The sequence below is a fragment of the Hyla sarda genome, chromosome 3 (genome assembly GCF_029499605.1).
Source record: "Hyla sarda isolate aHylSar1 chromosome 3, aHylSar1.hap1, whole genome shotgun sequence".
In the NCBI taxonomy this organism is placed as follows: domain Eukaryota; kingdom Metazoa; phylum Chordata; class Amphibia; order Anura; family Hylidae; genus Hyla; species Hyla sarda.
In genome coordinates, this window is record NC_079191.1 from 289,518,214 (window position 1) to 289,544,439 (window position 26,226).

The 26,226-nt window shown below is 41.9% G+C and overlaps 1 protein-coding gene across 6 annotated transcripts in view; it reads right to left on the reverse strand.

Moving 5' to 3' along the window:
• The window catches only part of PDE10A (phosphodiesterase 10A), a 673,197-nt gene that overhangs the window by 126,798 nt on the left and 520,173 nt on the right, over positions 1-26,226 (reverse strand). For all 6 annotated transcript variants that reach the window (XM_056566828.1, XM_056566831.1, XM_056566829.1 and 3 more), the window contains 4 exons: positions 13,780-13,920; positions 3,890-4,045; positions 2,495-2,545; positions 1,205-1,263 (listed from right to left, as the gene is read on the reverse strand). In XM_056566828.1, coding sequence (XP_056422803.1) covers positions 1,205-1,263; positions 2,495-2,545; positions 3,890-4,045; positions 13,780-13,920 — 407 coding nt within the window. The remainder of the gene's footprint in view (positions 1-1,204; positions 1,264-2,494; positions 2,546-3,889; positions 4,046-13,779; positions 13,921-26,226) is intronic.

Below are 26,226 nucleotides of genomic sequence, written 5' to 3' on the forward strand. Positions count from 1 at the left end.
CAAAACTACAACTACAAGCATGTACTGATCGCCGAAGGGCATGCTAGGAGATGTAGTTATGCAACAGCTGGAGGTACGCAAATACAACTCCCAGCATGCCGAGACAGCTGTTTGCTGTTTGGGCATGCTGGGATTTTCAGTTTTGCAACATCTGGAGGGCTACAGTTTAGAGACCACTGTATTGTGGTCTCAAGCTGTAGCCCTCCAGATGTTGCTAGGCAACTCACCGACTTCCGTAGGATCCAGGGAGACGCATCGCTGTCCTCTTCTGCTGCCGCCACCAATGGATAAGTGGGCCTTCGGCGCCGGTCCTCGTCAGTTTCCCCAAAATCATACATTTCTCCTTGTACTTTGTGGCTTTAACCTCTTGTGGAAAAAAGGGCGTACAGGTACGCCCTTGCTCTCTGGAACTAAGGACCAAGGAAGTACCTGTACATCCGTGGGAATTTCTTTATATCTATCAGCAGGCACCCCGTGCAAATGCCCAGGGGGGTCCTGAGACCTCCCATGTCGGCGATGGCCGCAAATTTGCGGCTATTCCTGGTTACCTGGAAAATAAGGAGGAACGGGTTTGTCCAAGACACCCACGATCCCCCTGAAGGGATGGGAGTGAGGTGGCAGGGGTGCCACCCCTCCTATCTCTGCTATTGGTCATCTAGAAGCGACGACCAATAGCAGAACGGGGGTGGTGGGGGGCTAACTTTCGGTTTCCCTGTTCTGCCCACCCACAGTAGGTCGGGCAGAACAGGGAAACCCCGCCCCCCTTAGCCACTCTTAGCTCATCTCACATTGAACTGTTCTGGGCTGTGGTAGCAGAGTGAGGGAGCTGTATGGCTTCAGATGATGTCAGGCCTGCTGGGTAACACCCCTTCCCTGTCTGTGAATCTAAATGAGACTGAGAAGAAAACACAGAGCAATATAAAGGTAGAAAACTACACAATAATAAAAATGAAGGCAGGGGGTGGTTTATCATGATAGGGGTATTAACCTTGAAGGAGTATAAAATTTAACAAGCTCATGAGAGGTACTCTTTAAGCCAAAGTGTGACCAGTTGATGACCCTTCCCATGTGTTACTTGTGTAAGGCAAGGTTTTCTCATGAACTTATTACAAAATTATGGCTTCACACATGGTTCTTAAAGTTATACTTAACCATTCCTACAGTAACATGTTAACCAGTAAAGGAACAGAAGTAATGTACTTACTTGGACACATCTAGTAGAAAATCATTCAGCTCGGTTTGCTTCGCTAGTCCTCTGCAAACCTAATATATAGTATAAAAAATATATTTGAAAAAAAAACAAAAACCCAAGACCAATGTATCCTCCTAGCTGGCACAATTTGCTAGCCACATGTATCAATCCAGAAATAAAGAGTTTGCTAGACATGACAATAGTTTAGTTGTTTTGTCCACCATATATGTCTCAGAACAATGTCAACCACGGTTTTAGGTCCGGTTGTAAAAGCGCATACGGCGCAAAAATGAGCCGACCGGACCGAACGTTTCACTCCGGTCGGCTCATTGAAATGAATGACATACGGGAGCGCATACGGTAACATACGGGAGCACGAGCTTTTAGCTCCCCCCTGCCGTATGCGCTCCCGTATGGGACAAAACGTAGTGTGGACCCAGCCTTACTTTGATTGTTACCAACATCTGGTGAAAATTTCATGTCAATAGCACCTTTGGAAAAATATTTACCTTTGCCAAAAATGATGATGTGGTCAATACTTACAGTATTTCATCCTCTGTATGTGGTGAATACAACAACTTTGGCACAGTGATTTATCTTGAGGCATGCATAATAAATAATCTCATGTCCAGTAATAGTTACTTTATGGTGTGCTGGCTGATTTCTGATTTGATTTAAGCTGTTGGTTGAATGTTTGCTCAGCCAACAGCTATCTTCACTGACATATCTAATTGCATAAATATGGAAGTCAATGTTTATTTCAGGAAGTTAACGGGGTACTCCACTGGCAAACATGTGTTTTTTAAATCAACTGGTGCCAGAAAGTTAAACATATTTGTAAATTACTTCTATACAACAATCTTAATCCTTCCAGTACATATCAGCTGCTGTATGATCCACAGGAAGTTCTTTTCTTTTTGAATTTCCTTTCTGGCTGACCACAGTGCTCTTTGCTGACACCTCTGTCCATTTTAGGAACTGTCCAGAGCAGGAGCAAATGTCCATAGAAAACCTCTCCTGCTCTGAACCGTTCCTGACATGGACAGAGGAGTCAGCAGAGAGCACTGTGGTCAGACAGAAAAGAAATTCAAAAAGAAAATAATTTCCTGTGGATCATACAGCAGCTGATAAGTACTTGGAGGATTAAGATTTTTAATAGAAGTAATTTACAAATCTGTTCAACTTTCTGGCACCAGTTGATTTAAGATTTTTTTTTTTTTTTTTCCAGTGGAGTACCCCTTTCAAAATTCCTTACAAAATACTAGAGATATAGGAAGTTGGGCTAAGAGCATAGATACTTACTTGTACTTGATGTATTGCTACTGAAGCCCAAGCAAGATTAGCGGTAGCCACCTTATTCATATATATAAAAAAAAAATACAAGTTATTTAAAAAAAAAAAGTTATCAGAACAATGTAGAAATAAATTGTTAGAAGGGGAAAAAGGCTGCACTTCTTTAACAGTCCCAATATGAACTAGCCAGTTACATCTTTGCCATTGATACTAGTTTAACTAAACTGGGCAATGTAGAGCAAAACTATCATTACCTATCATCACATAATATATTTAAGTGACAAACATAAACCCCCCCCCCCCCCACAATGCCTGTTATGGTAAACAGTTACTGGATGTTGAAACTAAGCCCAGGGTTATTAGAGTTGTAATGCCAATATAATATGTATATTTACCAATTCTGACTGGACAACCCCAGATAAGTTTAATTGTTTGGGAGTTTTAGGGTTTTAAAGAAAGGGCATGGTTGTATACAATTTAGCCCCTCAATCCTTGTATTTCTCGCATTAGTTAATGACCAGTTAATCCACCGCTCCACGGACAGGGCTCCTGGTCCTTGTTCGTTATTCCTACTTCATGGTTTCTCATGACCTACTCAGGGTACTTCTCAGGCAAGACATCCCTACAATCAGTGATTGGCTTAGTGGGGCAGTTCCTGTGGGACTGGTGTATCACCAGGACACTGTGCTGACAAGTGGGAGCATTAGCATGGCAGCTGCAGGGACTCCGGGTTTACACTACTCTAATGCTCATATATATATATAAAAAAAAAAATGTAACCCTTGGACAACTACTCTAAGGCTGCATTCACGAGTCGTTTTTAAGTTACCAGCGCTGAAATCCATTTACTTTAATGAGCCGACCGGAGTCAAACGGTGACTTCAGTCGGCTCATTTCTGACCAGTATGCGGTTTCCTGACCGGACCTAAAACCGTAGTATAGTATGGTTTTAGGTCCGGTCACAAAACCGGATACGGGTCAAAAATGAGCCGACCGGAGTTACCGTTTGACTCCAGTCGGCTCATTAAAGTAAATGGATTTCAGCGCTGGTCCGGCTGGGGTACGGGAGACCCCGGTTTGCCCATCCACCAAACCCTCTATGGCAACCGTAACATAAAAACGAGGTGTGAATGCAGCCTAATAGAGGAAAAAATTCATTTTTCCTTATACCGTACTTATTTTACACTTTTAGAGCTCAATAAGCTCACAGTACATGTAAATATCATATAAAAATACGTGAACATATTTTGTAAAGCCAAAAAGGCAGCAGCAATAAATAAAATCTATATGAAATCTTTACTACAAATTGAGTGCAGTAATTCAATACAATGGCATGCCAAGACGCTTATTAGAGCTAATACCTGTAACCAGCTGTATTCTGGACAGATATTTCCCAAAGCTTACCTGTTGGTGACACAGGCGGAAGCCTTCCCTTCCCCAATGCCTATGAAGTTCCAAAATTCCAATAAGATCACCAATTGCTGTAACTATAGGTAAGCAAAGAACAGACTGGATGCGAGTCCCTGAGTCCAGTCCAGTACCTTTTGGAAATCTTTCATCCTAAAATAAAGTTGGTTAGATACAAATTAATTTACTAGTTCATATACAAATAGGTTATTGGGTTGGAGATGATTACAAAAACATAGCTCTTTTCTTCTACAGTCAGCATCACACCTGTCCAGAAGTTGCATCTTGGCTCCAAATAATGGAATGAGCTCCAATTAACTACACAAAATGTGGACAGTTGTGATAATGTTTTTGGAGGAGAACGGTCAAGCATTTTTTTTTTATCTTGAGGAAAGTAAGCCACAGCATCTACAGAGTAAAAAAAAAAGGTAGAAACTGTAAAGTTTTATTTGCCACCCATCATACATGTATGCACGTATGCACTGTACCGATTAGTGACAAAACTGTTCAATAATGTTTAAACTTTTAACCTGGTAGATGCTTTGGTTTCCTTTTATGTCCAATATTAAATGTGACCTTGCACTTTAATATTTAGCTGTACTGGAGAAACCCTTGGAAGAAATGTATTAATGCTGTAGCTTTTGTAGAAAAAGTGTTGCAAATGTTTGAGCAACCGCTTATTTGCAAAATAAAAAATAGCAATTTTTTACCCTGTCATAAAAAAAATAAAAATAAAGAATAAATAAATGATATGTTAAAAGTTTTGATTGGATGGGGTCTCAGTGCTAAGACCCTCACTGATCAGGAGAATGAGGACGAACATGCGTGCAGTAGCGCACTTTACTCCCCGGCTCTCATTGATCTTTGTCTCACTGGTTTACTGGGAATTTATGCTTACACAACAAATCTTATGTGTGTGTCAGGGCTGGGGCATGGTTTTTCATCTTTTGTGTCTTCCATTTGTGCCTTATAGTATACACAATATTGGATAGTTTACACATGGTGTTTTTATGAGATTTGTTAATACCTGTGAAGAAGTTTTGTATTTCACAGATGGAGCTCTACCTAAAACTAAACTTTTATTTTTAGTGCCGAACAAAGTAAGCATGAGCACACTTTAGTGGGGTCAGATAGGGACTGATTTCACGAGTAGCGTTGCTCCACTTGGACGGTAAGCATACTAGAAGATGGTAGGGTTAGCAAAACTTAAAAATATGAGAGGCCTGTCATTTTCATCATACGTATACCTCAACTATGAGAGACATAATGAGAAAAAAAATCCATAAAATCACATTGTCTGATTTTTAAACAATTTATTTGCAAATTATGGTGGAAAATAAGTATTTGGTCACCTAAATACAAGCAAGATTTCTGGCTTTCGCAGACCTGTAACAACTTCTTTAAGAGTCTCCTCTGTCCTTCACTCTTTATCTGTGTTAATGGTACCTGTTTGAACTTGTTATCAGTATAAAAGACACCTGTGCACAACCTCAAACAGTCACACTCCAAACTCCACTATGGCCAAGACCAAACATCTGTCGAAGGACACCAGAAACAAAATTATAGACCTGCACCAGGCTGGGAAGACTGAATCTGCCATAGGCAAACAGCTTGGTGTTAAGAAATGAACTGTGGGAGCAAATATTAGACAATGAAAGACATACAAGACCACTGATCTCCCTTGATCTGGGGCTCCAAGCAAGATCTCACCCAGTGGTGGCAAAATGATAACAAGAATGGTGAGCAAAAATCCCAGAACCACATAGGGTGACCTTGTGAATGACCTGCAGAGAGCTGGGACCAAAGTAACAAAGGCTACCATCAGTAACACACTACATTGCCAGGGACTCAAATCATGCAGTGCCAGACGTGTCCCTCTGCTTAAGCCAGTACATGTCCGGGCCCATCTGAAGTTTGCAAGAGAGCATTTGGATGATCCAGAAGAGTATTTGGAGAATGTCATATGGTCAGATGAAACCAAAGTAGAAATTTTTGGTAAAAACTCAACTCGTCATGTTTGGAGGAAAAAGAATGCTGAGTTGCATCCAAAGAACACCATACCAACTGTGAAGCATGGGGGTGGAAACATCATGCTTTGGGGCTGTTTTTCTGCTAAGGGACCAGGACGACTGATTTGTGTAAAGGATAGAATGAATGGGGTCATGTATCATGAGATTTTGAGTGAAAACCTCCTTCCAGCAGCAAGGGCATTGAAGATGAAACGTGGCCCGGCCCCGATACCTACCTCGTCCCTGAAGGCCCGGATCCCGGCGATTAAGACAGCAATGCACGTCGCCGTAAAGAGACATGCATTGCTGTAATGGGACCCTGTATACTACAACTCCCAGCATGCCCAGACAGCCCTTGGCATCTGGGCATGCTGGGAGTTGCAGTTTTGCAACATCTGGAGGTCCACAGTTTGGAGACCACTGTGCCCTTCCAGATGTTGCACAACTACACATCCTCAGCATGCCCTTACTGTCCAGGCATGCTGGGAGTTGTAGTTCTGTAACATCTGGCCCTTCAGATGTTGCAGAACTACAACTCCCAGCATGCCTGGACAGTAAGGGCATACTGGGAGTTGTAGTTTTGCAACATCTGGAAGGGCACAGATTGGGAACCACTGTATTAGTGGTCTGCAAACTGTAGTCCTCCATATGTTGCAAAACTACAACTCCAAGCATGCTGGGAGTTGTAGTTCGGCAACATCTGGCTTTAAAGATTTTGCCGAACTACTACTTCCAGCATGCCTGAGAATGTTTGGGAGTAGTGGTTTTGCAACAACTGGAGGCACACTGGTTAGGAAACATTGTCTGTTTCCTAACTCAGTGTTTCCAAACCCGTGTGCCTCCAGCTGTTGCAAAACTATAACTACCAGCATGCACTGATAGACTGTGCATGCTGGGAGTTGTAGTTTTGCAACAGCTGGAGGTCCCCCCCTGTGAATGTACAGGGTACATTCACATGGGCAGGGTCTTACAGTGAGTATCAGGCTGCAAATTTGCGATGCAGCAAATTTTGCGCGGCAGCTCAAACTCGCAGCGGGAAACTCGCTGTAACCCCCCGCCCATGTGACTGTACCCTAAAAACACTACACTACACTACCACAAAATAAAATAAAAAGTAAAAAACCTACATATACACATACCCCTACACAGCCCCCCTCCCCAATAAAAATGAAAAACGTCTGGTACGCCATTGTTTCCAAAATGGAGCCTCCAGCTGTTGCAAAACAACAACTCCCAGTATTGCTGGACAGCCGTTGACTGTCCAAGCATGCTGGGAGTTTTGCAATAGCTGGAGGCACCCTGTTTGGGAATCACTGGCGTAGAATACCCCTATGTCCACCCCTATGCAAATCCCTAATTCAGGCCTCAAACGCGCATGGCGCTCTCAATTTGGAGCCCTGTCCTATTTCAAGGCAACAGTTTAGGGCCACATATGGGGTATCGCCGTACTCGGGAGAAATTGCCTAACACATTTTGGGGGGCTTTTTCTCCTTTCACCCCTTATGAAAAGGTGAAGTTGGGGTCTACACCAGCATGTTAGTGTAAAAAAATAAATTGTTTACACTAACATGCTGGTGTTGCCCTATACTTTTCATTTTGACAAGAGGTAAAAGGGAAAAAAGCCCCCCAAAATTTGTAATGCAATTTCTCCCGACTACGGAGATACCACATATGTGTGCGCAAAGTGCTCTGGGGGCGCACAACAAGTCTCAGAAGGGAGAGTGCGCCATGTACATTTGAGGTGATTTGCACAGGGGTGGCTGATTGTTACAGCGGTTTTGACAAACGCAAAAAAAAACAAAACCCCACATGTGACCCCATTTCGGAAACTACACCCCTCACGGAATGTAATGAGGGGTGCAGTAAGAATTTACACCCCACGGGTGTCTGACAAATCTTTGGAACAGTGGGCTGGGCAAATTAAAAATTTTGTACAGCCCACTGTTCCAAAGATCTGACAGACACCAGTGGGGGTAAATGCTCACTGTACCCCTTGTTATGTTCCTCAAGGGGTCTAGTTTCCAAAATGGTATGCCATGTGGTTTTTTTTTTGCTCTCCTGGCACCATAGGGGCTTCCTAAATGCGACACGCCCCTGAGCAAAATTTGCTCTCAAAAAGCCAAATATGACTCCTTCTCTTCTGAGCATTGTAGTTTGCCCGTAGTGCACTACAGGCCAACTTATGGGGTACCTTCATACTCAGAAGATGGGGTTACAAATTTTGGGGGGTATTTTCTGCTATTAACCCTTGCAAAAATGTGAAATTTGGGGGAAAACACACATTTTAGTGAAATTTTATTTTATTTTTTTGCATATGCAAAAGTCGGGAAACACATGTGGGGTATTAAGGCTCACTTAATTCCTTGTTACGTTCCTCAAGGGGTCTTGTTTTCAAAATGGTATGGCATGTGTTTTTTTTTTTTGCTGTTCTGGCACCATAGGGGCTTCCTAAATGCAACATGCCCCCCAAAAACCATTTCAGAAAAACGTACTCTCCAAAATCCCCTTGTCGCTCCTCCGGTTCTGAGCCCTCTACTGCGCCCGCCGAACACTTTACATAGACATATGAGGTATCTGCTTACTCAAGAGAAATTGGGCTACAAATATAAGTATACATTTTCTCCTTTTACCCCTTGTAAAAATTCAAAAATTGGGTCTACAAGAACATGCGAGTGTAAAAAATGAAGATTGTGAATTTTCTCCTTCACTTTCCTGCCATTCCTGTGAAACACCTAAAGGGTTAAAAGGCTGACCGAATATCATTTTGAATACTTTGGGGGGTGCAATTTTTATAATGGGGTCATTTGTGGGGTATTTCTAAGATGAAGACCCTTCAAATCCACTTCAAACCTGAACTGGTCCCTGAAAAATAGTGAGTTTGGAAATTTTGTGAAAAATTGGAAAATTGCTGCTGAACTTTGAAGCCCTCTGATGTCTTCCAAAAGTAAAAACTTGTCAATTTTATGATGCAAACATAAAGCAGACATATTGTATATGTGAAAAAAAAAATATTTTGAATATCCATTTTCCTTACAAGCAGAGAGCTTCAAAGTTAGAAAAATTCAAAATTTTCAAATTTTTCATAAAATTTTGGGATTTTTCACCAAGAAAGGATGCAAGTTACCAAAACATTTTACCACTATGTTAAAGTAGAATATGTCACGAAAAAACTATCTCGGAATCAGAATGATAACTAAAAGCATTCCAGAGTTATTAATGTTTAAAGTGAAAATGGTCAGATGTTCAAAAAATGGCCAGGTCCTAAGGTGTAAAATGGTTGGGTGCTTAAGAGGTTAAAAATCAGACAATGTGATTTTATGTTTTTTTTTTAATCATTATGTCTTATAGTTGAGGTATACCTATGATGAAAATTACAGGCCTCTCTCATAATTTTAAGTAGGAGAACTTGCACAATTGGTGGCTGACTAAATACTTTTTTTGCCCCACTGTACATAGCAGCTAGTGCAACTTAAAAAAAGAAACATGTCCATCAGGTAATTAAAGGAGAGGAGAGGATGTGGATGAAGGAAATGGGTATCTGGGTTTTTTATTTTTTTTGTCTGGGTTTCTTATTAGGTCCCGATTCTGTGAAGCATAGTCTGTTACATGCCTGCTATTAAACCATTCATAACTCCCAGTTTTTAGCAGAGTAAAATTTCTTATTTAGCATATATATGTATTGTGATTTAACTGGCAGTATGTACTGTTATGGAGTTCCTTTAGTGGAGAAATATGGAGTTTCAATGCTAAGTAACTTTATATGAGTACTGTTGACTCTATGCTATGACTTTTTAGTAACATACTGAAAACTTGCAAACTGTAGCTGCTCCAAGGTTATAGGATTATTATTGTATTATATGAAGAGACCCTGGCCTATCATATCAGTCTAATATCATTGACTTCTCTATCTATGCACTGCAGCCAGCCCCTTCCCAGCAGATTTCCACTGCATCCATGCACAACTCACAATGCAGCACTGGCCCATTTATTTCAATTGCTTTGTTGCAATTCCCTACAAGTAGGAGATCAGAAACATCACAAGGCTGTAGAGCAGCCAAAGGGACCTAGTGGTATATCATAACACTATTAGAAATATCCCATTAAAACATCTGCCTATAGATACCCAGCAATACCAAAGAGTTTATCACACACATCAATGACAATGAATTAAATCAAAGCTTCCTGCAGAATGTGTGAAACACCAGGAGATGCTAAACACCCATTAACTACAATATACAATGCATCGATTTTTCTATTTTTCAAACTATTTCAAAGAACAAATTTAAACAACTTGACTGACTGCTAAAACTGGACTTGGATACAAATGAAGTTCTTTTGGTCAGAGCCTCACACCAAAATGGCCAATCCATCAACTCGGCTCCTAGAAAACATAGCCCTTTAATTAAGAGCAGACTATGTATCAAGTCTTGTTATAGTTGATGGGAAACGGTCTCTCAGAAACTAAATATTTGCCATTGTTTTAAATCTTCACATCTCCCCCTGAAGAACATTGTGAAAAATAAACTCCAACCACCAGAAGATCTCTCAGTAAGAACCTTCATAATCTCAAGCTGAACTACTGTAACATTCTATGTATAGGTCTTCCAGACAAAACAGTGCATCATGCTCAGTTGGTTAACCTCTTCCTGATCTACCTCTCATCAACATTAAAGGGGAACTCCGGTGGAAACAAGTAGAAAACAAAGGTTTTCAAATCAACTGGTGCCTGAAAGTTAAACAGATTTGTAAATTAAAAATAGAGATTGTCAGCTCTCAGGACACCCAACACGGCTGAAGACTCCAGCATAGGCAATAGAACAGAAATAGGTAGCCAGTGGTACGATGAAAAAATCTGTTTATTCGGATCCCATAAAACATAAAAACATGCAAGCGGGACTCAGCAAGGCAACCAACAACCAATATTCAGCGTGGACGCGTTTCGGGTATGCACCCTTTGTCTCAGCACATTGTAATTCACTACAAGAACAGGTTATATACGGGCATCTATCAGGGGAAAGGACAGATTAACCCTAACAAACACTTAAAGGTAAAACCTGTAAGTAGTAATAAGGTATTGTTGCACATAAAATTACACACAATAAATGCAATTATGGAACAATATAAATCCTATGTTAATAAGAAAAGAAAAAACATAAGACAAAGAAAAAAGAAAAAACTAAAATAGAAAAACCGCAGGGAAAAACCGCACAATGTAAATAATGCCCTTAAAGTGAAACCAATTAATAATGAAGAATCAAATCATTTCTAAGGTTCAGGCCACTAGGATGAGTGGTCTGAAGATTATGTATCCAAAAGGCCTCTCTGTTTCGTAGGGTTCTAACCCGATCCCCTCCTCTCAAATGTTTACGGATACATTCGATGCCACAGAAAATCATGTCAGAGACATCGCCACCGTGAACGTCCCGAAAATGTCTAGAGACAGTGGAGGCGTTCACATGGTGCGGATTGACTGCGGCTCGAATGTTCTCCTGTATGCGCTTTTTTTAAAAACGCTTTGTGCTGCCCACAGCACAATACGGGATATAAACTGTAAACGTAGTCTGACAGTTTATGAACGAGCGTATAGGAAAACATTGGTTAGTATTATAAGCAACAACCTCCTTAGTTACTTGTGCATATTTGCATACCACACAGCGAGAAAGGCCACACTAATAAAATCCTTTAACCTGGAGCCAGGTGGGGCTGATATCGCTGGTGGTAGAAAACATACTGGGTGACAATATGTTGCCAAGAGTAGGAGCATGTCTAGAGGAAAACCTACAACCTCCACATATGAACTTGGCCAAGATTGGATCCTGCGATAAAACTGGTAGATACTTCTTTACACTTTTAGTTACTTCATGATACTCTGTACTAAAAGTAGTAACAAAGGTAACTTTATCATTATCAGGACACTTAGTTCCTATGTTTCTGTTACCACTTTTAGATTTAGATGAGATCAATAAATCCTTCCTATCCTTATCACAAATCTTATTTAAAGCTCTGTGTATTAGTCTTGGGGGATAACCCCTATTAGTCAAGCGTTCTTTCACCAGAATAGATTTGTTATTGAACAATTGGGAGGAACAATTGCGCTTGGCACGGGTAAATTCACCCACAGGCACGGCAGCAATTGTGTGCCTAGGGTGACAAGACTCTGCTCTTAAAAGTGAATTACCCGCACAGACTTTACGTTATGTAGATGTACAAACATGAGGGATTTCAGCTGTTAACAGTATATCCAAAAAAGGGACTTGAGTTTTGTTCCAGGCAAATGTAAACCATGAATTAAAAGGGTTATTACTGATGAAGTCAATGAAATTTTGTATGTTACATGGATCCGTTTTCCAAATTATGACCACGTCGTCCACAAATCTACCAAAAAAAAGCTATATCTTGTTGAAATGGATTTTCATCACAAAAAATGTATTGTAACTCCCACCAGAAAACAAAAATGTTAGCGATGGATGGTGAGGCTTTGGCGCCCATAGAGGCACCTGTTTTTCCCTGCAGTTTTTCTATTTTAGTTTTTTCTTTTTTCTTTGTCTTATGTTTTTTCTTTTCTTATTAACATAGGATTTATATTGTTCCATAATTGCATTTATTGTGTGTAATTTTATGTGCAACAATACCTTATTACTACTTACAAGTTTTACCTTTAAGTGTTTGTTAGGGTTAATCTGTCGAGGCAACGGAGTGGGTTAATTAGTATGGAATTTGTCCTGACTCCTCCTTTCCCCTGATAGATGCCCGTATATAACCTGTTCTTATAGTGAATTACAATGTGCTGAGACAAAGGGTGCATACCCGAAACGCGTCCACGCTGAATATTGGTTGTTGGTTGCCTGGCTGAGTCCTGCTTGCATTCGGTTTTATGGGATCCGAATAAACAGATTTTTTCATCGTACCACTGGCTACCTATTTCTGTTCTAGATTTGTAAATTACTTCCATTGAAAATCTTAATCCTTCCAGTACTTATTAGCTGCTGCATAAAACAGAGAAATTTGTGGATTTCTTTTCTGTCTGAACACAGTGCTCTCTGCTGACACCCCTGTCTGTGTGAGGAACTGTCCAGTTTAGAATCATATGCCCTTAGAAAACTTCTCCAGCTCTGGACAGTTCCTGACACGGACAAAGATGTCAGCAGAGAGCACTGTTGTCAGGCTGGAAAGAACTTCACAAATGTATCTGTAGTAGCTCTGTAGTATACAGCAGCTGATAAGTACTAGAAGGGTTAAGATTTTTAAATAGAAGTGATTTACAAATCTGTTTACCTTTCTTGCACCAGTTTTGAAAACATTTTTTTCCCACCGGAGTTCCCCTTTAACACCTTTATTTTTTCTCTTTCACACAGCTTATCTTTTGATTATTTTTTGTTTATTATTTTGATAGGTGAAATTACCAAAAAACAGCAATTCAGATGCTTTGTTTTCTGGGGTTTTTTCCCCCTTTTTTTTTTTACTCATGACATTTATATTCATAAATGTAAGCAGGGGCTAGCAAATGCCTGAGTAATAAAACCATGAACAGATGATCATCTAAACTGAACAGGTTTCTCGGATCTTAGATTTTATTAATTTAATATAAATGTAGAACTAGAAAACCCCCACATTTTATACACTACTCACTATTCACACTCAACAGTATCATAAGGAAAAGGAAAATCTTACAAGCTACTGTACTAAAAGTACAAGGTACTAGACCACTTCAAATTGGCAAAAAAGCTATTCAACTCTTCTAAACCGTAACCTTTAGGATTGGTTTATAAAAAGACTATAGTTCAACTAAACATTAAAGGAGAGACACAATTACAGAGACTAGCCACGTAAACCATGCAGTAATAAAAATGAACTAACAGATTTAAATATCATATTTACCCCTTTAATATTTTCTAGTAACAAAGTATTTCGAGATTTGGCTACATGGGCAGCTATTGTGGTGCCATATTCAACTGGTCCAGCAGGAATAAGTTGAGTCTGTCCTCCTTTTGTTCCAGTAGGTGTGAACAAACATAAGGTCTGGAGAAAGAATACAGAAAATATTAAATGCAAATGACATGGAAGATATCTTAATATGCAGCAATACTTTACTATGGCTCAGTTCATACTACTGTTATTGGTTTTCCATCAGAGATTCTGTTATTTTTGAAGGCAAGAATAGTGCAGTCTGCAACACTTGCTGTTAAACATTCTGGAGATGTTTAAGGTTATCTGTCATCAGTATCATGTGCACTAACCTGTTGGTACAAGGTTATAGTGCAGGTGACACTGATGAAAACCATGCTTACCAACCTTCTGTATATGGTAATGAGGAGCTTGGGGGGGTTCAGGGGGTTGGGCATTTCCAAGCCCTGGTGCACGGTGATGTCTGGAGTTCTAAAGATCTCTGTGTGCTAGCTTCTTCATTCTTAGGCTGGGTCCACACTACGTTTTGTCCCATACGGGAGCGCATACGGCAGGAGGGAGCTAAAAGCTCGCGCTCCCGTATGTGACCGTATGCGTTCCCGTATGCCATTCACTTCAATGAGCCGACCGGAGTGAAACGTTCGGTCCGGTCGGCTCATTTTTGCGCCGTATGCGCTTTTACAACCGGACCTAAAACCGTGGTTGACCACAGTTTTAGGTCCGGTTTAAAAGCGCATACGGCGCAAAAATGAGCCAACCGGACCGAACGTTTCACTCCGGTCGGCTCATTGAAGTGAATGACATACGGGAGCGCATACGGTCACATACGGGAGCGCGAGCTTTTAGCTCCCCCCTGCCGTATGCGCTCCCGTATGGGACAAAACGTAGTGTGGACCCAGCCTTACTCTGCAGCATAACAGCTCTCCTCTGCATGTGCAGTAGCTGCAGCCAGTCATTATGCTGCAGAGTGGAGCTCCATTCTGCAGCATAGCTGGCTCAGTACAGAAGGAGGAGGCATTACAATGAAAAAGCTAGCACGCACCAATCTTCAGACAACACCTTGCTTCAAGCTCCTCATTACCATATCCTGAAGAGCAGGATGTTAGAATCCACACTATAACCCTGTACAGGTGAGTGCAGGTGATGACAGGTTCTCTCTAACTATGCTTTTGAATCGTTACTTTATTTTTTCAAACTTTTTGACGGTAAAAATGTTTTTATTTTTTTATTTTTCCTTCTCTAACCTTTAATATACATTAAAGTTATACTTAAGATAGGTTATATTCAAATTAAGACAGTATCATGGACAGAGTTATCATGAGAAAATAAAGGAAGTTCGAGAAATGAGATAGGATAACTATGAGATTTAAATAAACTTATTTTTACTATGTATATTGAAGTCGAACACTGTAAAAAAGATGATTTTTATGAAAGTTACTGTAATGCAATAATGTTAGAGAATTAAAAAAAATCGTGAGATGTGTCACAATTTGTTCTATCACAAAATAGGTTAAGCATTGTTGGCTAGTATGCTTGTAGAGCAATTGTCCTTGGTATGCAGTATGACTGATGGCCATCTCTGTATTCATGCATATGCAGGAAAGGCAGTCAATTGAGTGAGATCAACCACTGGACTACTAAGCAGAGAAAGAGCAGATATTTCAGATATTTCAATCAATAAGTCCCATAGGGACCTATAACACTGCACACACTGATCTCCTATGCTGATCCCTGCAAAGCCATAGCTTTGCACGGATCAGTGAGATAGGGGCTTGATTGCTCAAGCCTGTAGCTCAGGCTTGGAGCAATCAATCGACAATCGGACGCCGCGGAGACAGGTGAGGAGACCTCCGTCTGTGTCCCAGCTGATCAGAACATCGCGATTTTATCGCGATGTCCCGATCAGCCCGACTGAGCTGCCAGGAAGCATTTACTTTCGCTTTCAGACGCGGCGCTCAACTTTGATCGCCGCGTCTGAAAGGTTAACAGCGCGCGGCACAACGATCAATGCCGCGCGCTGTTAGCCCAGGGTCCCGGCTATGATTAGCAGCTGGGACGACCCGGTGTGATGCGGGGTCACAGCGTGACCCCGTTTTAAACACCGGGTTCAGGCGTAGGGCATACAGGTATGCCCTACGTCCTTAAGGAGTTAAAATAGTCTATAGGCTTCTCATGTCTAGGATATACATACCTGATTAAACAAAAGTCAAGAGGGGTTTAAGACCTGCCTGACTTTCAAACTTACTATATTGCAATCAATCTTCATGGGCTTCATCACAAGGACTCCAAACAAAGGGTGGAGAATGTAGAGTGATGGGCCCCACAATCTCCCTTACTGCGGGTATCTCCCACTCATTGGCCATTTATTCTTATGCTGTGTGGACAGTACATCTCTTAGGCAGGCCATACAGACTTTCCATCAAGATCAGGCATGCCACCTCTATCTTACCAATCCACCGCTACCTTACATCAGTTGTTCATGTCATACACCCTGTTGCTGCAGGAAACTGGGTTGGTTTCCCACATGCCTTTTATTGAGGATCAGGAAAGGGATTTGGGTATGTCTCTGAGAATGAAGGAGTACATGAGAGCCTTCATCCTCACCAGTAAGTCTCCTGTAGATTACAGGTAAAAAAACAAAAACCCTAAGCTCACCTCAGGCTGGTAGAGCACACCAGCGGAAATAGGAACAGATATTCCAATTCCGAGTTTTGATCTGTGCTGAAGATGAGGAGAGAGGAAATTCTTCTCCATATCTGTGGTGGCATTACTAGGGTTGGCATCACCTGGTGCAATAGAAAATGGTGTCACCCTCCCCCAATATATACTGCACCTCTCTAATTTTCCGTTATTATCAGCAGCCAGGACTTACCGCTAATTCTAGACATCGCCATTATCGCTGATATCCGGGATTATCCCTTCAGATGCCACAATCAAAGTTGATCGTGACATCAAAAATGTAAAAATATAGTTGCTGTTAGCTCAGTGATTGATTGGGGCCTCTGTGGTGCGATCGCAAGGCCCGTTCAGCTAAGATGATGGGCGGAGCATTCCTACCTGCCTCCCTACCGTCAGATTGGCACTCTGTAAAAACAGGCAGCCTCAGCAGCCTCTATAAGCAAGTGCCAATTGGACTAGTGGTTCCCCTATATACAACTCATAAATAAATAATGACAAAACTGTTATACATAGCCAACTGTGCAGGGTAGGGGGGAGTGAGAGTATAGACAGTGTGGTATATAGAGGTTAAAGGGGTACTCCGGTGCTTACACATCTTATCCCTTAGGGGATAAGATGCCTGATCGCAGGAGTCCCGCAGCTGGGGACGCCCGCGATCATGCACGCGGCACCCCTTTTGTAATCAGTCCCCGGAGCGTGTTCGCTCCGGGTCTGATTACGGTCGACCGCAGGGCCGGTGACGCGTGACGTCACGCCCCACCCCTCAATGCAAGCCTATGGGAGGGGGCGTAATAGGAGTCCCCCAGCTGTGGGACTCCTGCGATCAGGCATCTTATCCCCTATCCTTTGCTCCTTGCCTTTAAAAAATCATAACTCTTTCAATTTTGCACCTAAAAATACATATGATTGCTTATTTTTTGCGCCACCAATTCTACTTTGTAATGACGTCAGTCATTTTGCCCAAAAATCTACGGTGAAACAGAAAAAAAAATCATTGTGAGACAAAATTGAAAAAAAAACAAAACAGTTTTGTAATTTTGGGGGCTTCCGTTTCTACGTAGTACATTTTTCGGTAAAAATTACACCTTCTATTTATTCTGTAGGTTCATACGATTAAAATGATACCCTACTTATATAGGTTTGATTTTGTCGTACTTCTGGAAAAAATCATAACTTCATGCAGAAAAATTTATATGTTTAAAATTGTCATCTTCTGACCCCTATAACTTTTTTATTTTTTCACGTATGGTGCAGTATGAGGGCTCATTTTTTGCGCCGTGATCTGAAGTTTTTAACGGTACCATTTTTGCACTGATAGGACTTATTGATTGATCATTTTATTCATTTTTTCATGATATAAAAAGTGACCAAAAATGCACTATTTTGGACTTTGGAATTTTTTTGCGCGTTCGCCATTGACCGTGCAGTTTAATTAACAATATATTTTTATAATTTGGACATTTCCGCACGCGGCAATACCACATATGTTTATTTTTATTTACACTGTGGGTTTTTTTTTATGGGAAAAGGGGGGTGATTCAAACTTTTAATAGGGGAGGGGTTAAATTATCTTTATTCACTTTTTTTTTCCAGTGTTATAGCTCCCATAGGGACCTATAACACTGTACACACTGATCTTTTACATTGATCACTGGTTTCTCATAGGAAACTAGTGATCGATAATTCTGCTGCTTGACTGCTCATGCCTGGATCTCAGGCACTGAGCAGTCATTCGGCGATCGGACAGCGAGGAGGCAGGTAGGGACCTGCTGTCCTGTAAGCTGTTCGGGATGCCGTGATTTCACCGCGGCTATCCCGAACAGCTCCCTGAGCTAACCGGCATGTTTTCACTTTCCCTTTAGACGCGGCGTTCAACTTTGAACGCCGCGTCTAAAGGGTTAATAGGGCGCGGCACCACGATCAATGCCGAGCGCTATTAGCCACGGGTCCCGGCCGTGGCCCCACGTTATAGATCGGGAGCGGACACATGACGTTCTTAAGTTCTTAACTCCTTAAGGAGTTAAAAATAGGTACTATCCGGTTTGGTTCTGTGCCAATAATCAAGTGGTGCACGCTAAGGGGGTTGCTATAGCTACCCATAAGTCCCTCGTTCATCAGTTCCTTAATGTTACCTTAGACCCACAAGCACGATATGTCGTTTTGAGCCTCTCCCTGGGGGGTATAACCTTCATGGTTGTTAATACTTATGCCCCTAATCAAGGTCAGGTGGACTTCCTAATCCACTTAGTTGACTGTTTTACCTGTGGCCTCAGGAACTGTGGTCCTCTGTGGGGATCTGAACTTAACTCTGTCCTACCCTGGATAATTCCATGGGTCGCTCCAGCCTATCTTACGCTGACATAAAACACATGAAGCGTGCCCTTGCTCTCTTATAGTTGACTGATGTTTGGTGCTTGCAACACCGTACAGGCAGGGACTACAATTGTTTCTCCTCCCCGCATGGGTCCTACATTCGGTTAGACTATATTCTGGACCAACATAATGCTTTACCCTGGGTTGTGTGCTCCTCTATTGGCAACATTCTGTGGTCCGATTACACCGGGAGGTTCTCTCCACCTCCTGTCTCTGACTAGGTCAACCTGGTCATGGAGACTGAACGAATCTGCTTCTTGATCCGCTCTGCCAGGATGATCTGACCACGACTGTTTCCTCTTTTGTGGACGATCAAGATTCTGACCCTACAGACCCTTATTATCAATGGGAGGTGCTTAAAACATGGCTCCCGACTCAAAAGGGGCAAGGCCCAGGCCCTTTGTAATGCTCTTCACCTGGTTTCTTATCTTGAAATGCCACATAAGCGCTCGCTTTCCCCATCAGTCTTTAGGGAACTGCAACTAGCCAGGCTTGAGTTTAAAGGGGTATTCCAGGGAAAAACTTTTTTATATATATCAACTGGCTCCAGAAAGTTAAACAGATTTGTAAATTAGAAAAAGAGACAAAAATACCCAGACCTCAAGGAAGGTAAACTATATGAATACAATTGAAGGAAACAAGGATCGTGCTTCAATTATAATAGGATATACAGATTTTATTAAAAATGTATATAAAATATAAAATATTCCACCTCACAAGGGGCCCCTTGTGAGAGGAGTATACAATGACCTAAAATAGACTATCACTGGTAACTAACATTTGTGATTTTCTGATTGGATCAAAGCTTCTATAAAATGGCGAGTATGATCAGTTAAAATTATGACTACTAAAGAAAGGGTCCCTTTATATACCCTGAAACGAGTCTAGTCAGTTTGCGGACTATCACTGACTGCACTTGGCACTTAAATTCTATGTGGACATACCTCTGTGGCCTTGCTGGTCCGGTCCGGAGACAACCCTGTGGATCTTGCCGCTCCGGTCCATAATTTACATCTAGTTTGGAGTGGATCCTCAGCAAGCCTTGGAATCAAAGCACATCCTGCACTTGCTGGCACTGACATCACACGCCACCCTTACGAGGCAGAGGCATTTACTACCGGTCTTTTGCAGACCTGGTCTCCACGGCAGGACTTTTCCACCAGCGAGTACCACCTCTGAAAGTGTCCATCCCCGACGCCCTCCAGCGCCGGGACTCTGAGGTAGTCCACCTGCAGTGACCATCCAAGTGCTAGATCCATCCAGATTCACGGGAGTCTTCCGCTCACAGGACCGGTAATGTACCACAAAGCTGCCTGTTATCTGTCCTGACACAGTGACACAGTGAAACTAGCAACTGTGAACGTTAATACTTCCTCAGTTTAACACACCAAACATTGTTTCATTGCCATCCATTAAGAGGAACTTGTTACAATATTATATTATCATCTCTCCAGTGAAAAGGACTGATTTCCAAGAGACTTTCCGGCAATTCAAGTGTATTTAACTTTTTCAGTCCATATCAGTATATTTTGCCTTCACTATTTCAGTGCAATTTGTCTTTAACTGTTCCAGTTTAATAGTGCATTCTGTGATATTAATTAGTTACCAGTGATGGTCTATTTCAGGTCATCTATTTTAGGTCATTGTATACTCTTCTCACAAGGGGCCCCTTGTGAGGTGGAATATTTTATATCAATTTTTAATAGGTGCATTACCCATTTGTCCTCGGTTGGTGATATAATTGTGAGCTGCACATATTTTTTCCTCTTTTGTTTCCAGATTTGTAAATTACTTCTATTAAAAAATCTTAATCCTTTTAGTACTTATGAGCTTCTGAAGTTAAGGTTGTTCTTTTCTGTCTAAATCCTTTCTGATGACACCTGTCTCTGGAAACGCCCAGTTTAGAAGAGGTTTGCTATGGGGATTTGCTTCTAAACTGGGCGTTTCCCGAGACAGGTGTCATCAGAGAGGATTTAGACAGAAAAGAACAACCTTCACTTCAGAAGCTCATAAGTAGTGAAAGGATTAAGATTTTTTAATAGAAGTAATTTACAAATCTGCTTAACTTTCTGGAGCCAGTTGATCTATAAAAAAAACTTTATTTTCCTGGATAATCCCTTTAAACGCTTATCGGTCTTGGGGACGCTGGCTCCAGATGGGTAGGAGTAGGTTTTATGAATATGGGAACAAAAGTGGTCGCATGCTGGGCAGGGCGTTGCGTACTAGGATGGCTCAGGTCCATATCCTCTGCATTCACAGTCATACTGGCTCAGTGGTACACTCGACCCTGGACATCACTTCCGCCTTTCATGCCTTTTTTTCTGACCTGTACAACCTATCTCATTCTCCTAACCCCTTTCCCACCCCTGCCCTCACGGTTTCCTTCTTTCTTCTCAGACACCATGGAGGCGCTGGAAGCTCCTTTCTCCCCGGAGGAACTGGCCCTGGTTGTCAAGGACCTTTCAGGCAGAAAAAGCCCGAGCCCTGATGGGTATACGGCCAAATTTTACGAAACCCTTCTGGATTCTTGCTCGCTTGTACTTTCTGGCCTTTGTACATGCTCGTGTCCTTGACTGGTCACTCAATCCCAATTCCAAGCTGTGGGTCTGCCTAGCCCAAGATATTTGACCTAAAGCTCTGGCCACCTTGCCGTGGACCTGGTCCCCAGCCCAGCTCACCTCCTACCTGACCTCTTACTCCACACGGCACCTTTCTTGGTGGCTCCCTGTCTAATCCCCTCCACTTTTGCCACGTCCTGGCTGTGCGCCAGCTTAAACCCCTAGAAACCCTGCTGATGGCGAGGTCGTCCTCTCGATGGACTCCCTTTGCCTATCTTCAACTGCGTCACTTCTACTCCTCTCTCCTGGCTCACTTTGCGCTGCACCGTGAATTGACGCCTTTTGAGCGCCTTTGTACTGCCTCATCGTACCCTAAAACAAACAAAATAGGGTACAGCGCTCCATGGTGCATTAAAAGATAAACCTGTGAGGTATATAAGATACAAATTCAACGCTCACCTATAGGGGTTGTGTTTCCACATACACAACGATGGTGAGCGCATATAATGGTAGTGTCCGCAGCCGGCCGGTCAGGTATAGAGATCAGACGGATAGCTTCGAAAAGGAACGTGGCGCTGGACACAGATGGTACACATGAATGGATAAAAGCAAGGTAGTTTATTCTCCCATCATGCGTCCACAGATTTGAAGTGTGTTTTTGTGTGAATATGACCCATGTCGTTAACAATTTCCAAGTCTAAAAAATGAATAGTGGAGGGGGAGAAATTAAGGGTAAACTCTAACCCTCAAGTGTTTTGATTGAGGGATCGAACGAACTCCTCTGCTTGATGTTCTGTACCTGTCCAAAGAAAGAATAAATAGTCTATATATTGTCTGAAAAATAAAATATAAGGTGAATAGATCAGAGACTGTGCTATGTGGACTGCTTCAAATGCCCCCATAAACAAATTAGCATAACTGGGGGCGAAGCGCATCCCCATAGCACAGCCTCTGATCTGTTGATATATAATGTCATTGAAAGAAAAAATATTGTGTTTTAAAATGAATGAAATGGATTGTAATAAAAAGGAAGCTTGTTCCGGATGTAGTGAACTGTCATTGAAAAGGACATTTTTCATAACATCTAAGCCTAAATCCGTATTGATGTTTGAATATAATGAACAAACATCCAAAGTTAAAAAAAGAAAAAGATGGAGGTAAAGTGATGTGTTGTAATTCAAGAATTAATTGTGAGGAATCTTTCAAATAAGATGGAAAGGTTAAAACATAAGGCTGTAAAAAGAGATCAACAAAATGAGACAGATTGGATGTGAGAGATGAAATGCGAATTATAGGTCGACCGGAAGGGTGTATGGGGTTTTTGTGAAGTTTGTGTAAATAATAAAAATGGGGAAGAGAAAAATGCTTCACAGTCAAAAAGGACAATTCCTTTTTATCAAAAATATTTTTACAAGATGCTGACCTGATCATATTAGTGTAAATTTCAAAAAATAAAGAGGGATCTGATGGAAGAACCTGATAATAGTTTGTGTCTGACAGAATTCTTTGGGACTCAAGGACATAGTCCCCACGGTCGAGGATGGTCACACCGCCCCCTTTATCAGCAGGGCATATGATAATTTGTTTATTATTTTGGAAACTCTATCGCTCGACGATCCATTTATTCTGTGGTCATGACAGAATTTAACCGTATTAAAAATCATGACATCAATTTTCATGCAACAGAATAAAATGTCTCCAAATGATTGCCCCGGTGGTGTAGGGGATAAAACGCAGAGTGTGGTTTGACCTCTACATGTTTGATCAATATATTAGAACCAGACCCACCATCTTCCTCTACATCCCTTTCCACTGAATTTTCTACATTACCTATCAGTCACAATATGGTTTGTTCTCGTTTAGCTCCTCTCTTTCCATCTGCAACACACCAGTCTTCCTGTTCGGTCACATCTCATCCCCATCCATCTGACACACACAGTTCCTCTGATCCGATCACTTCTCATTCTTTCCTTCTCAATTCCTCGGCACTCACTACACATGATAATTCTCTATCGTGTCACACACCAGACGCACAGTCTCTACACACTTCCTCCATCCCACTATGTCCTTCACCTCTTTTTGAAGTGTCTTTTTTAGACTACCGTTCGGCTCCTCTTCAAAGACACACCATTCCCCCTGTGCCAGTGACACCCCTCCCCCTTCCCCAGCACATCACTCATTACTTTCCACCCCCATCGAAGACATCCCAACACAAACCCTCTGTAAAAAGAAAAGATCTTATAGAGGATGCAGAGGAGGACAATCACGCAGATCCCAGAGTCCTGCCCTACAAGTCAAAAAGAAAAAGTAAAACTTTTTAATTTATCATCTTATGTGTTAATGGAAAATGAAATTAATCTTCTGTCCAAGGGCTTATCCTTTTGCCCGGTGAGCAAACCCGGCCACTTTAAATTATTTTTAGATTTGAATCAGTATATTCGTGAACTTACTCTCAATAGACATTTTTCTTTATCCACACATAACCAGATCATGTCTGATACAAATATACTGACTTATTCAACAGATGGTGGCTCTGGTTCTAATATATTGATCAAACATGTAGAGGTCAAACCACAATCTTTTCAAAGCTATCATGTCTGATCATCGTACCCTAGACACTCCATCTCCATTCTTTACGACCTGTTACTGTCCCCTAGCTCTCTGTCCCTCCCGGCGTTTTGCCGTGCTTGGGAAACTGAACTGGGTAAAATGTTCTCCTTGGTTTTTTCCTGACTCATAAAGCAGTGATTGCCACCAAGGCTCAAGAAACCTGCTACCAAATCATGTCCCACTGGTACAGAGTACCAGCGACTCTTTGTTTCAATCTTTTTATTGAACATTTTTTCCATAACAGTAAAAAAAACATACATAACAGTATAAAAGTCATACAAAGATAAACATTACATTTGTTGTCCAGAAGAAATAGGGAGTAATTCTCACATTACTATAACAGAGGTATTTTGCATCCCAAATGATACTGTTGGTTATGAGACTTATGCATGAGTACCGGCGACTCTTCATCGCTGGTACTCTTCCGTTTCCGAGGCTTGTTGGAGGTGTGGCGATGCAGTGGATACGATGACGCACACCTGGTGGGATTGTCCCGCGCTTGCTCCATTCTGGCACACAGTTCAAGGTATCTCGGAATTGTCAGGTGTACATGTCCCTCATACTCCGGAGGCCACCTTGCTTTTCATGTTCCCCATGGTGCAAGCGAGTTACAAACGGTCCTTGGTGCGACACCTCCTTCAGGCAGCAAAGACAGTCATCCCTCGGAGGTGGAAGTCTACGGACCCTCCCACCCTTGAGGAATGGTTTGCTGAGATTGCTCATACTTGACACATGGAAGAATTACTGACTATACTCCCGGCTGATGCCGCTTACATTGAAACCACCTGGCTCCCGTGGTAGCAATTTTGCTCCTCCCACAGGTACAGGGCCCTAAGACAGCTTCCCTATACTTGGGCAGCTATGTTGTCCCTTCGCATTCATATTCACCTTCCTTTTTTCTATAGCGGCATACATCCTGTCGGTTCTCTTCCCCATTGGTTGTGCTTCCCTTCCCTTTGTTTTCTGTCCATGACTCCCCCTGGTCTCTGTCCTTTATGTTTTATGTTCTCTCTCTCCCTTTCTTCCAGGTTGCCCTCTTTTATGGATTCATGTTTTTGGAAATGTGCTTGAGGTTTTTCTTTTTTGCGCTCCAAGTGGTGTGGACAAGCTCTCTGCCCCTTCCTCCAAGTTAATTTCCTATCTGGCTTTCTTGCTTGCAGCTCTGGGTGCTCCTTGGCATCTGCTACATCTGCCTTGTTACCCCTCCCCCTACCCACACTGCTTAATTTATTCCTCTACTCCAAACGCATTGTGCATCTATTATACTGCTTCATTATGATTACCATGTTATTGTGTTTTTGTCCTTTTAGGCCCCCCCGACCACTGGACCTCTATTTATTTTTTTGCATTTATTGTATGTGTAATGTATTGGATTGGTTCTTTAATAAAAACCTCTTCTGAATTTGAAAAAAAATTGTATTACCTACAGAATTAAGGTAACATGTAATTTTTACTGTGAAGTGCACTGCCTACCTACCTACTCCCCCAAATGTTGCACAATTGCAAACGGCAGTTTGCAGAATTAACAAAATCATAGCAGCCATTTATAAAAGCATAGGGCTTTAAGGATCACAGTCACCCAGTCCCTGTTCTCCCGTGGTTCTCAGTCTCCATCTTTTAGTGCAACTATTCACCTTTTGGTTTTATTCGGCGCTTCAATTCATGGATTGTTCTATGCTTCTTAGTAAGTTACCAGTACGGACGTCACGGCGGACTAACAAGTTGGATAGCAGCACTGAAGCAACCAGACAGAGAAGACATATTCCCCTCTGCACTGCTGCTATGTGCTCCTCTATCATATAGCACGTCACTGGGGCTTGTCTGTTCATCTCCCAGCCAGCCACTGCAGTACTCTGAAAGGGCTGCAGTGGCTGTCTGAAGGAATGACAGAGGGGTACTCTGACAGCTCCCACCTATACACCAATGAACAAACACCAGTCACCCTGCTGCGAAAGAGAGAGAGAGAGAGAGAGAGAGAGACAGAGAGAGAGAGACTGAAGACTGGCCTATAAAAAAAAAATGTAAAAGTAATAGCTGGGGCCTGGCATGTAGTGAGTTGGGACAAGGTGTCCCCCACCTGTTTCTGTCACTTGGTGCGGTCAACACCGCCCTTAGCAACACCACTGCATATCTTGTGGTCCTGTTTTGTCAAGATTTGTTGGTCACTCAAGTCTTGAAAATCCTTGTATGTAGTATGCAT